General features: G+C 38.5%; 1 protein-coding gene and 1 non-coding gene across 2 annotated transcripts; one reads left to right on the top strand and one right to left on the bottom strand.

The window, feature by feature from the left end:
• Positions 1-466: 466 nt before the first annotated feature.
• Positions 467-12,137, bottom strand: LOC140947518 (translocation protein SEC62-like). The gene is made up of 10 exons (XM_073396651.1): positions 11,999-12,137; positions 11,672-11,789; positions 9,034-9,139; positions 7,575-7,743; positions 6,518-6,550; positions 5,944-5,991; positions 4,255-4,311; positions 2,982-3,042; positions 2,373-2,492; positions 467-881 (listed from the first exon to the last, which is right to left on the bottom strand). Exons 1-10 carry the CDS (start codon positions 12,041-12,043, stop codon positions 517-519), a joined length of 1,122 nt encoding a protein of 373 aa, XP_073252752.1. The 5' UTR covers positions 12,044-12,137; the 3' UTR covers positions 467-516.
• LOC140924425 (U6atac minor spliceosomal RNA) lies at positions 11,151-11,278 on the top strand. The gene has a single exon (XR_012164282.1). It is a non-coding gene; the product is annotated as a U6atac minor spliceosomal RNA (small nuclear RNA).
• Positions 12,138-12,929: the final 792 nt, after the last annotated feature.

Below are 12,929 nucleotides of genomic sequence, written 5' to 3'. Positions count from 1 at the left end.
TGCATGTTTTGTTTTCCCAAAGTATTTCACGTGATAATGATCTTGAGTACTATTTCTTTCAAATTTTCTTATTCACGTACACAGTGGGGGATCCAGACCTTCAGATAAGGAAGGGGTGGGGGTCCGGTCATTCAGACCCTGAGATAAGGAGGGAGGGGGGGGCGGACAAAAAAAAAATTGTCGTCCCTTCGGGCCTCATTTTGGTCTAAAAAGAAGGGGGGGAGCGGCCCCCCGGTCCCCTCCCCTGGATCCGCCACTGGTACATACGCTGCATATGTACGCATAATTTATGAGAAGACAAAAGGAACAAATTTTTCTTAGACCGTCAGTGGGAAAACAAAACATACAAGCTAAAGGGGTCTATTGAGAACAGTTAATTTCAGCGTTCCATGACTTGATTCAAGGCTTCATTCTGTTCTACCTTTGCTGTACTTCATTATGTAATCTGGTAAATTTACCTCTGTCAGTCTTTTTACACAACAATTAAACGCAATACTGTAATAAATCACAAAACATTTAGCATTTGACTTCAGTAGCTAACGTTTCGTCCGACGCTTTAACTTCCTTGTCCACTTCGCTTCTTGCTGTCGCTACTTCTTCTTCCGTTAACTTTACCCAAGGTTCTTTCTCAGTGTGATCTTTGTCTTCGCTGCTTTCTTCCTTTTTGCCCTCCCCTTCTTCTTTTTCGTCATCTTTCTCGTCAACATTTTCATTTTCGTTTTCTGCCGGTTTATCTTCGTCCTTGTTTCCCATATATTCGTGCGTGTAGAGTGGTACAAACGATTCGAAAAAGCCGCATTCTTCTGTAAGGTTTGGTAAAAGCCAGAAGTGATGTTTCCCCCATGTGCACACCCACACGATCGCAAAGAACACGTACCGCACTGTAAAGAAAACGCAAAACAGAAAGTATATCAGTTCTGAAGAATTCGCGGTTGCCTTTTCGCTATCGCAAAGGAGGATTTTGAGAGGAAAGCTCTGAACAAAAAACGGACGTTCAACGGGATTTGAATTCAAAGACAATCACAAAACAAACAGAAAAAGAAACAGTATGTACCCAACGATTTTACGTCCAAACAATTTTTAAACCCAGTCCTCCTTCCGATAAAACGTCTCCCGCAATGGATGTTATGTCACTCAGTTTCCGTAAGAATAAAAGCATATAAAAAAAACGCACTTTACTCGAGTGTCACTGTGTTTAGTAAGAAAGTAATAAATAAGGACAATGCCGTTTTTGGGTCCGTCACTTTATGGCCATCCGAGCCATGCAAAGATCCAGCTGCTTGCATGGCAAAAGCAGTACAACATTTCTAACTTATTGCGAGACCCTTATTATTGGTCAAGTCCCAGGAATCGAACCTGCGAGCTCCTGCTCTGCAGTCAAGCGCCCTACTAACTGAACTGGTCCTGCCGCTTGCCCCAAGCGAGGTAATACGGATTTCGGAGTCCTGGATTTCAAGTTACCAGGTAAATACAACAAGTAGGCGGGGAATCAAGCAGTTAGGGATTTCGTTTGCCTCTATTTTTCTTCTATTTTCTTATGGAAATAACCGGGGGTTATATTCATGGAAGCCGAAGGAAATCCCCGGCCCCCGACCCTTAATGACAGCCCTGTTTTTGCTTCTGGGATCTGGAAATCCTGGGCTTTGGAATCCGGAATTCAGCTTAAAGGATCTGGAATCCCGCAAACGACTGGAATAGGCAATCCAAGTTCCAGCGAAAGGAATCCACAATCCACAGCTAGGAGTCCAGAATCCAAGACTGTCTTGGATTCCCTAACATTTGGTGATACCGCGTTTGTGGCACATGGAATCGTTTGTTCAGATAATAAACAGGGTTGCCACGGTCAGGGAAAAGTCAGGGAAAACGAAAATTTTTCAAGGTCAGGGAAAGGTCAGAGAATTTTCTAAAAAGTCAGGGAAAATCTTTGATATTGTCAAAGTCAGTGAAAAGTCAGGGAACTCTGTTTTCCGGTTTATAGTCCATAAGTTATCTCTGAGACTTTAAAATGCATTTTCTTTCGGGAAAGATGAAGAGTATACTGCAAGCAAGCAAAGCAATCAATTTGACACTCTACGCCTGACACTGCATGTAGTAGTCGTGGTCAGTGGTTTTTGTTGTGAATGATTTCTTCCAAATTCCTTCTTCCTCTTTCAGCAAAAAAAGGAAAGAGGTTAAAAATTAAGAGAAAAATATCGATGGCCTACAAAACAAGCTAAAGCGAATGTAAACATCCACTGTTTCTCATTAATAAAAGGTCAGTGAAAAGTCAGGGAAAAATGAAGGAATTTTTAACTTTGTGATGAGTGGCAACCCTCAGGCCAAAGTTTAATAGGGAACACAAAGGTATGATGATGATTATAAAAGAAACTTACAGACAGCAAGTACAAGAATGGAGCCAACCAGAGCAGCAGCGAAGACACTCAGATACCAGACATATTCCCTGATGTTATATGGCCATAAAGGAAACAAGCAGATGGCGATTGTCGCTATAACTGTTGAGTAAATGACACATCTGTAATTAACACGGAATAAACGGCCTACGACTTACACACTTCAAGTACAGTTAAACCTCTTCAGAACGAACAACTAAATAACAAAGCTCCCAACATAACGACAGTATTGTTCTTTCTGGATATGGTAATTAAGCCCATAATTTCAAAAGTTAAGTTTTTTGTGACGTCATTCTTTTTCTTCTCTATTGAGATTTTAAGCTTTGAGCAGCTTATTGCTTTCTTACGAGACTCTAATTACTTTAACAACTTTCTCGAGATGCATTGTTAGTTTCCTGTAACCCGATTGGTCAAGTTGACTGCTGACGCGTATTTTTCCGCGCTAAATACCTTGTACATGTAAATTTCAACTTCTGATTGGTTGAATTAATCCCTTGCACATTCATCTGTTACTGATTGGCTAAAAAAAGCTTGGGATGGAGGTTGCAACAAGACAGGTTGCTTCTTTGACTGATTAATCTTAAAACTTACCAACCAATACTCCCATGACAAAAGTCTTGGGATGGATGGGGTCAAAGATCCAAACATACGCCTAAGTGAAAGATAAAAATGATTTCTTACGCTCGTGCAGGGTAGACTGCGATAGTTTCTTTCTAAAACTTCTATTTGAGTTTAAGCAATACTGTAAGTAAATAAATACAGGATTTTCTTCTTCATCATTATTATTCACTAAAATTACTATTATCATCACCCACATCACTAAATTTTGTCCAGAGACTCAAGAGTTAGATCCTTTACTGTTCAGATAAAATCCTAACGTGTACCCTGGGTACCCGAGATTTTTTCTCACGTGCGGCGGAGATGCTTCAGCGTCGGCTACATGTCGACACGTTCTCGGTCGCAGGCAAAGCCACGAATTGCAGTCGTTTCGCCCGAAAGTCGATCCGCTTGAAGGCGTTCGCTACGACTTAAATCGATTCGCCCGATGACATACAACACTCTACAACATGGTGAACCGACTTCTCTGAGATGTTATTTTAGTGAACCTTGGATTCCACACGTGTAGTCACTGTCTTTTCATGCTTATTCCTTTTTCTCAGGATTGACAAAAGAACGACAAATACAAATCGGGCGAATCGACTTAGTCTGGGCGAACTGCTATCGAGAGAATCGACCTTCAGGCGAAAGCACCCGATACCAAAGCCACGAGCGGCGAAGCACGCGTAACTACAAGACTTGACTCACTGATATCAAAAACAGTGCATAAAAAGCATCTGGCACCCAAGGTACCTAAGGTGTGACCAGGGCAGTCATTATAGACCTGGGATTTCCCCCGACTATCATGAGGATGACCCCTGGCTACCTACATAAGACACAAAAGGGAAAATAAAACCAAAAGAACCTCATAGCTGTTGAAATCTCTACACACTAAATGCATACACACAGAAATTTATTTTAGTAACAGTCAGCCTGCAGTGCCGGATCCAGACCTTGAGATCGGAGCGGGGGGGGGGGGGGGGGGGGGTCATCCAGATCCTTAGATAAGGGGGGGGCCAGTCTCCCAAAAAAATTTTTTTGGCCCTTTTGGCTTCAGTTTAGTCCAAAAAAAGGGGCGAGGGGGAGGGGGGGGAGCGGGCCCCCCGGGCCCCTCCCCTGGATACGCTAATGGCTTATGTGACCATTCAAACGAATGGTACAAGAAGAAATCATATTTCTGAACTTAAATTTTTTCTGGGTTAAAGAGGTACACTTTAAGGACAATAAAACAAGGACGGTATTGTAGGTACATGCAACTCAAACTTACCTCATCATCATCATCCACAAAGATCTGTTCCTCATGTGGTTCCAGCTTTACTTTCACCTTAAACAAACAAAGTAGAAAACTATTACACACATTTAAGGGGGCATTACGGTTGTTTTTTTGGGGGAAATGATGTTGATTTGGGAAGGAAATAAATTAGCGTAGAAACGGTGTACACATAAACCAGTTAGTGCGCTGATGGGATCAGAGGCATCTTGTTGTGGTGGTGGGCTATCTGGTAATTGTCTACTACTTCTTCACTTCATATTTTAATTTTTAACAACCACCAAACCCAATATTTTCCAATTTTTCTAAAATTTCAAACACCCTCCCCCCCCCCCCCCACTAGTTTTTATCCATTAAAAACATTCGAAAAATCATCCAAAAATTCTCAAAAAATTATCGAATTAAGGACTCCAACTCAATTGAGTCATTGTTTGATTGAATGAAATCTTGGCTAGATAGTTAAGAAAAAGGGTGGAAATCAACGAAAAATAATGCTTTTAACCAGACTGCCCCCTTTTAATGGAAGAGGTTTAAACACGTTCAGTTAGTTCAGTACATGAATTTGTATAAAAGTTGTCATTAGAGGGGCTGTGACACAGTTGCCTGGTTACTTTAGTTAATAATGCCAATTAAGCATCCTTATTCACTTTGGAACTTGAGAAATGGGTCATTTGCACGACAATGTCTTTTTGCTACTAAGACCAGAATTCATGTCGTTTTTCCCTTTCATCCTTAAATTGGGTAGTCCCAGTGAGGTTTTTTTTTACCAGCTTTTCTGGACACAGAACTGCCCAGAGGGGATAGGCTCGAAGGGAACTCATGGGTCCCATGCGAGGTGCCACCCGTACCCAATCCCACAACCTGTAAAGGTTGAAAACACCACCAGCGTCTATGACCCCTACTCTTTTTGAATAGTGATGTTGGTTTTTTTACATCCCACAAGAACAAATCAGTGAAAGTGTTGTGAGACAGGACCTATGGTTTCTCACCCTTATCTGAGGAGACAAGAAAGTCTAACCATTTGAAGATCTCATTTATTACAAAGGCAGCACTTTCTTCTCAGTTATTTAAAGACCCTGAGTGTTGGTCTGGCTGGGGTTTGAACCCGTGACTTGTGCTTGGCAGACCAACTGAGCTAACCAGGAGGCTGTTTAGATAACAAAAGCCTTAATTTGCACAAGAAAGCAATACCCCGAAGGATTCTGGTCATAGTAGTAAAATGATGCCATCGTGCAAATGGCCCATTACCCGTAAATGGCAAATTCACAGCTTTGTGTCAAAGAAATATGTCTCCCAAGTAGTACTGATATCAAAACTGTTAGGCTAACAGGTTTTCAAAAAAAGCACAATTGCAATCCGTTTCAATGCTCTGATTAAAGTTTGTCCATCTGTTTATCCTTTTGTATTTGCTGTGTTATTCATACAACTGTAACTTTTTTTTATGTTCTAAGTAGTGAACTTAATGTTTCACTCAGTTTTGTAGAGGTTCCCAACGTTTTAATTTAGAAATAATGACACAGCTCCTTTAAAGGTAGGCTTGGAAGTGATGGGCGCAAGAAAGAACGGGACACGGGAGGGAGACAAGCGAGGGAACATGCTCCCTCTCCCCTCGCATTTCTCTCTTGCGCACCCAGTTCTTTCTTCTGCGCGCCTACTACGCAGGCTACCTTTAAGGTAAACGCAAACCTTTCTCAGTTTCTTTTTTCCTTCACCTTGGCTGCTTTTCTCAGCTGCCTAAAGCAAAACAAAAAAGAAATGATAAAATATCATAGTTCATAAAGACCTGAATCTCTTCTTTCAAGACTCTTCATAGACAAATTTCATTTCTTAAGCTCTCGGTTTCTACACAAATAGACACAAGTGCTGAACTGTAGAAATCTTGTGTAATTGATGTCTTGAAAGGACATGTGCAACTACCAACCCAAAACTGGTATTAATTTCCTATTATCAGTTGCTGAAAAATGCAAAGGATGTACATATTTTCTAGGTGTCACCACCAAAATGTACATAAAAACTTGCACAGTAATGATAATAAATTGAAGACTGTATTCTCAAGAGGATTGAAGGTGTGTGGAAGATATTCAAGGACTTTTCTGAGAACAATTCCTAAATTTTCCAAATTCATGGACTATTCAATGACCTGATGTTGTTTTTAAAGGTCTATGCAATCCACGTATTTATTACTGAAAATAGAAAGCACATATATATATTGTAGCAATTAGTTAAATAGACAAAATACAGCTAGAAGGAAATTTCTTACTTTTTGTTTTCCTTCTCCGCTTTCATCATCAACCTTGAAATTAATTTAAAAAAAACAGGGTTATGAGCTTATAGGGTTACTGTACATGTGTGAATTTGTGCCTAAGGCACTTATACGTGTATTTAATTTTATGAGACAAGAATAGGGGGCATATTTGAAGGGGGTGCTTACTTGGTTTTCAAATTTCAGCCTCAGAGCAGGGCGTAAAGAAAGTCAGTTTTACAGCTTACCCAAGCTGTAGCTAGCATGTGCTAGCCCAAGAGTCATTTTAACCAGTGAGAAAAAAATTCTTGACTAGCAGCATTGAATACAGTCCTTCTGTTAATTTGAATCTTTGCTTGCCCGTTGAGCAGGATAAGAACAGAGTTCACTAGCCTGATAACAAATCAAGCGTGGCCAAGGGTTTGAACTTAGGATGACTGAGAACAAATCAAGCAAGTGACCAGATCAGGACTCAAACTAGGGACCGCTGGATTGCAAGATTGATGTGCTGACCACTCAGCCACTCTGCCCCCACTATTAAAAATACATGTATTTTTCTCACTCCCCGCTCCACAAATCATGAACTGTCATTCATTAAAACTAAGACTATGTACAACTTGTTTTGTACAACAATGAACCAACTGAGGAATACACCAAAACGGTACATTATGTCCAGACGTAGTTAAGTGATAAACCGATAATCAGTATTAATCAATAGTAATCGATATCAACAATCAATGAATATAGATTTCTGATATTAATCGATAGAAATCAAGAAAGAAAAAGAGGTGTGACTTCGAATAATATCAGTCGACGATTTTCTGATAGAATTCTATGATGATTTTATGTCAAATCGATTACTATTGATTCCTATTAATTGTGTTAATCGATAATAATTGATAAATTATTGTTTCAGCTGTGAATTGGATTTCTATCGATTTTCGATATCAGTCCATATAAATCAACGGATTAAATCGATTAACATCGATGATGTCGATTGATTTCCTATCTCGATTCTTACCGATTAACTAAGTCTGGATTATGTACTGATGATACCATGCAAATCACAGCTAACCTTTTTTCCTTCTTCCTTCTTTTGTTTCTTCTTAGTTTTTTTACTGTCTGATTCCTCTTTCTCTTTTGAACGTTGCTCTTCCTTTTCTTTCTCTTTTTTCTTTTCTTCTTCACTTTTCTTCACTTTTTTGATTCGCACAACACGCTCAAAGAAATTCAAAATCAGCAACCTAAAAGTGACATGATATATATTTACAAGAATATTTAAGTTTAGCAGGGCAGTTTCATAACCTGTATAAGGGGGTAACCATTTCATTGAGGGCCCTAAAAAAATGTGTTCTTTGTTAAAAAGCAGGTTTGTGACCATTTGGGGGTTTGTTATACATTATTTTTGGCATCAAGATAGTGGAGCTCCATGCATTCTTTCTCCCTTTTTTATGCAAAATCGCCCAGCCTTTTCTTTGGAATTTCATGTTACTGCAAAACCGTACACCTGAAGCAGCAAGGGAACCAAAGTAAAATGTCACACTAACTCACACATACCAAGCAGTCATATTGAAATGATAATTTGTGATGCTGTTAATATTGTTTGTTTAAAGAGTATTATACGTCAGCTACAGTTGACTCCTGATACTGAACTCAAACCCTCTCTAAATAGAACCTTGCATTAATTCGAACCAAAGATGATTTCCTCTGGATTTCTGTCATACATTTACTGTACATTTTCCCCTTGGTAACTCAAACCTCCTGCTAACACAAAGTGATTTTTGTTTCCCCTCAGATCATTTCTATATCATTTTACCCTCGATAAATTGAACCATTTTTTTAGCGCATAACGAGTCGACTTCCCAAGAAGGTTTGAATTATCTGAAGTCAACTGCATATCAATGTAAACTATCAAAGTAAACCAATGAAAATGAAAATGAAAAGTGGAACCATATCACACACAATAAGTTCAATTTGATAAGAGATTGTGTTACAGTCAAACCGGGAAAACTGTGAACACCAGAAATATTTCTGGAATGTTATTGTGTTGCAATAAAAAAGCCAATCAGGCATGAGAAAACCACACTGCAAGCAAGAACGTTAATTAGTTTGTGGTTTTGTGGCTTGCTCACATGTCCTGATCTCTGCTGTGATTGGTCTTAACACAATAAACATTCTTGAAATATTTCAAGTGTTCCAGGTCTTTCTGGTCACACTATAACCTAGCAGCATGCAAAGAAAGTCGTGTCCGATAGCCCGAGGCTAGTGGATTTTGCTATCGGGCTAGTGAATTCTGTTTTTAACTTGCCCGAAGGGCAAGTGATGTTTTTTGAGGAATTCAAATAACAGAAGAACTGTGAAACCAATTCTGCTTGTCAAAAAGCTTTTGGGGCTAGTTGAAATGAAGTCTGGTCTAGTAAATGCTAGCTTCAGCTTGCCCGAATGGGGCTGTAAAAATGAGTTTCTTTGCACCCTGCCTAGTTTGAAATATTGGGGTTCTACAGTGATGGTTTACATTACAAATTCATGCTCACCTGTCTAAATATAACTCCACTGATACACGATCAGTAAAGAGTATCTCAGCACCTCCTTTGCCTGATGCCCATTTTGAATCCATTAAACAATCAACTGCTTTTGAACCTATCACAAAGTCAAATGAATAGAACTCCAGTTGAATACAACTATAGTCAAATAAATGTAAAATCAGCGGGATACAACTTTCTTTAGAAAATTCTGTCCATAGAAATGATCAGAAGATGCAAAAACAGTTTAAAAGTGCAGCTAATTAAAAAAAAGATGGCTCAATTTAGGCTTCTGGGAAACTGCCCACCTACCCCTCCCCTAAGCTAACATTTTGCCCTAGATGAGGGGTGAGTGTTAATGTTACCTTACGGGAAGGGTAGGTGGACAGTTTCCCAGAAACGTAAATTCATCCAAAAAGATCTTCTATTACATTTATTTACTACCCTTTAACACCCGAGAGCGACCAACATCAATTTTTTCCAAACAATGTCAATAAATAATCAAATCAGTCAAAAGGTTATGAGAATTATTAAAATAGAAGATCAAAGTATTTTCCCTTTGGTGATCATTTTGTTCACTCTCATAACTTCTCTACTTGATGATGAATTAATATTGTTGAGACTCTAGTGACTAACAGGGGCAGAGTGGTGTCCGTCGTATACAGAGTCAAGGAAACTTTACTCCAGGCCCCAGTTGTTCCAAAGGTGGATAATGCTATCTACAAGATATCATAATATTATTGGTTTCCTTAATCAGCGGCACCCAACCATGGTTTCCTCCTAAATGCCTTGAAAATGCTTTTTAGGCTATCCAGAGTACTTTAAGGTCTGTAGAAATACATTTTAATCATCGCTATAAAATTTAAATCTGTTCGGTCATCCTAGGGCAAATTGAGTATTTTCGAAATTACCAAGGCTTCAGTGTTATTTTCCTGAAAATTTTAGATGCAATTTAAAGTTTTTCGAAAGTAAGAATTTTTCTAATTCCTTTTTCCATCGCGTCTTCGAATCCGAAAATGTTAGGTTTCCTTTTTCTGTGAAAAATAACTTAACCTGGGGTGTGAACTGCAAAAAATTAAACTTCAGAAAATCATAGGCAATTTTTTAAATAAGTTTCGAAAATTGTACATGAATGTAACAGTCATGTAGAAATTTTTAGCCTTCCACAGGGTATAAAAAGTTTTAGGAAATTTAAACTTCTCTGAACAGACATTTTACAGAAAACTGTCGTTGGGTACCCCTGCCTAACATTCACTGGATAGTGATTCATACTTTCGATAGCGCTATCCGAGGTTTGTACAACTAGGCCAAATAACAAGGCAAGATAGTAGATGTTATCTACAGAGGTTTAAAATTTGTTTCTTATGGTTCCTTTGTCCCCTAGCCCTAATTCAAGAAAATGCAAGGTCTTTCTCAGGGAGAGGGGAAAATAATTGTTCATAAAGGTTTAGTTTTGTTTTTACAGTTGAATCTTTCAGATCACTGACTAATAAATTTTGCTTGGTGTTGAAACCAGATTTTCATCCTGCAGCCTCTTGTTCTGAGCCAAATTCAGTGTTAACGTCTTCACTAGATATTTGCTGTCATATATCTCACATTTCCTCTTTTCTTTCTGCGGCACTTTAACACAGACAAAGTGATTTTTCAAGTGTCTGTAAATAATATTGTTTCATAAGTATATGCTGTCCTTTTTAGAGAGCTGTTTGTCTAAATATAACTCTAAACTGACCCTGGGGGACCATTACAGGAAAATGTCAGAAATCTTAGCTGTTACAATAGTTGACCTTTCTTAATTCTTTTGAAAAAATCCATTAGGCTGGTAAGATACAGATATTTGACCTTTCTTCATAATTATAATTAAATGATTATCGTGCATATCTTCCTGTCTTAAAAGTGTATTTTTTACTTTGCACGTTGTAAGTAATGTGAGTTTCCCCTTTCAAAACAAATTTATTATGCTGACAAATAACAGTATGCTAGAATTATTTTCAATCATTGACGCATGAAATTGACTAATAAAGCGAAAAATTTAGTCGGCTAATTTGATGACCACAGAAAAAAATGTCCCACAAGGTAAAGATTACCAACATCAAGCATAATAAAACCCGCAAAATAACATTACCAGCGTTGTGTTGTATGAGCCGAGAGAAGGTTAGCATCTCCCTCGATAAGGACGAGAAAAGTCTTCGGACTTTCAACCAACAACACATGGTTAAGGCTATGCCACTTACTTCGTGGCATCTAACCAATTTTTTCCTCCAACCAAATAATAATTTATGGTATATTCTACTATTAACAAAAGGACACGTCATGTTATAAAGTAAAACTAGTGTTTAAAAACATAATTAACTCTCGCTATTTTTCTCACTCAAAAAACGCGGATACAGTGTAAATAGAGTTCAGGGATGGATGAGACACAACAACATCGTTGATCATAACACACTGGAAACAATGAGTGAAGAATTTTCTCCAATCCGAATCGAATGAACAACTTGTATTAATTAACGTAAGCTTTCATGCTTCGTTAAAAACAATGCAGTCTTTAGTTAAGGCTATGCGTTATTTCCATGAGGAGAAAAATAGAAACAAACTACTCTGTTCGTCTGTGCATTAAGAAGGGATAAAAAAGACATATTAAGTACTTATTTACCGATAAAATATTCGACTTTTTGACCCATCATCGTCGACGGTTTGGATGGGCAGTTGAATCTGAGGTACTTTCCGACTTCTTGTTCTTCTTTGGTTGGTTCATTGTTTTCTTCTCGTGCCTAAGAATAGAATAATTTGTTTTTTCTTGATTAAAATCTCTGAAAAGTCGGTCCGTGGGAAAAAAAGGCGACTCGGAAAATAATAAAACATGCTTGAAAGAAGCCCAGCGAAAGTACAGCGTACTACATCGACTGCAGCGACCAAATATGACATAACATACAAACCTTCCATCCAACAAACACACAGAATAGAATAAAGATTAACTTACCTCCTTCTTCTTCCGTCTTTTTACGACCTTTTGTTGATCCGCCATCGTTTCACTCAAAAAAATACCAAAAAATTTTGCTAGATGAACCGATCAGACAATTCTCGTTGTTCAAAGATTTACGAAGAAAGCCGAAGCTTTCCGAAAAAATCCGACCAGTCCGACCAAGGCTGTCGATCGTCACGCAAGTAACTTGTTGGATCGTGACAATATTTGGTTGATTTTTTCTACCCTTGGCCGAGGCTCCATGATTTAGAAGTTTAGTTGAGAGAACCTTACTTTTATTTTCAAATTCACCGTTTTGGACTTTTTTTATTGGCTAATTAGGCTGGAAATGGCTAAAAAAGAGATTTGTAATTGCTGATTTCTGCTAACTGGATTTTTCGTATTTTGGGGAGGCGAATCTATATACGTATTCCGATGATTTTTTCTTTCATTTTTTACAGCCAGTTTTATTACCCACTTAATCTTCCTTAAACCCTAAATCCTAACCCTAACCCTAACCCTAGCCTTACGGTTAAGGTTGGGGCAAGTTCCTGGGAAAACCATTAGCGTTTAAAGTTTAAAACGAAGTGCAAAAGATTCGGTTTGACAAAGACTTTTAGGGATTCCTCTTTCAAACTGACTTGAATTAAAAAATCTTCGATCTTCGATGTAACCCTAGCCTAACTTAACCTTAACCTTAACCCCAAGGCTAGGCCTAGGGTTAGGGTCATTTAGCCTACATCGAAGATCCAAGATTTTTTATTTAAATCAGTTTTAAAGATGAATCCCTAAAAGTCTTTGTCAAAACGAATCTTTTGCACTTAGTTTCAAACTTTAAACGCTAATGGTTTCCCGGGGGGAGGGGAGGGCACTTGAGTGCAGTTTGGGTTCAGGTGAGCCGCTTAGGTCTTTAAACCCTAGCCCCAATTAAGACAGAATCCGTATATTT

This window comes from Porites lutea, chromosome 1 (assembly GCF_958299795.1).
Source record: "Porites lutea chromosome 1, jaPorLute2.1, whole genome shotgun sequence".
Lineage (NCBI taxonomy): Eukaryota > Metazoa > Cnidaria > Anthozoa > Scleractinia > Poritidae > Porites > Porites lutea.
Note: the sequence above shows the minus strand (reverse complement) of the source record. Positions and strands in the feature narration are given on the sequence as shown.

Coding starts and splice junctions, on each gene's coding strand:
- LOC140947518 (XM_073396651.1), bottom strand. CDS start 12,043: ATGGCGGATCAACAAAAGGTCGTAAAAAGACGGAAGAAGAAGGAG. Junction 2,493..2,981: donor TGTCATGGGAGTATTGGTTG/GTAAGTTTTAAG, acceptor TTTACTCAACAG/TTATAGCGACAATCGCCATC. Junction 882..2,372: donor CATTCTTGTACTTGCTGTCT/GTAAGTTTCTTT, acceptor TTTTCTTTACAG/TGCGGTACGTGTTCTTTGCG.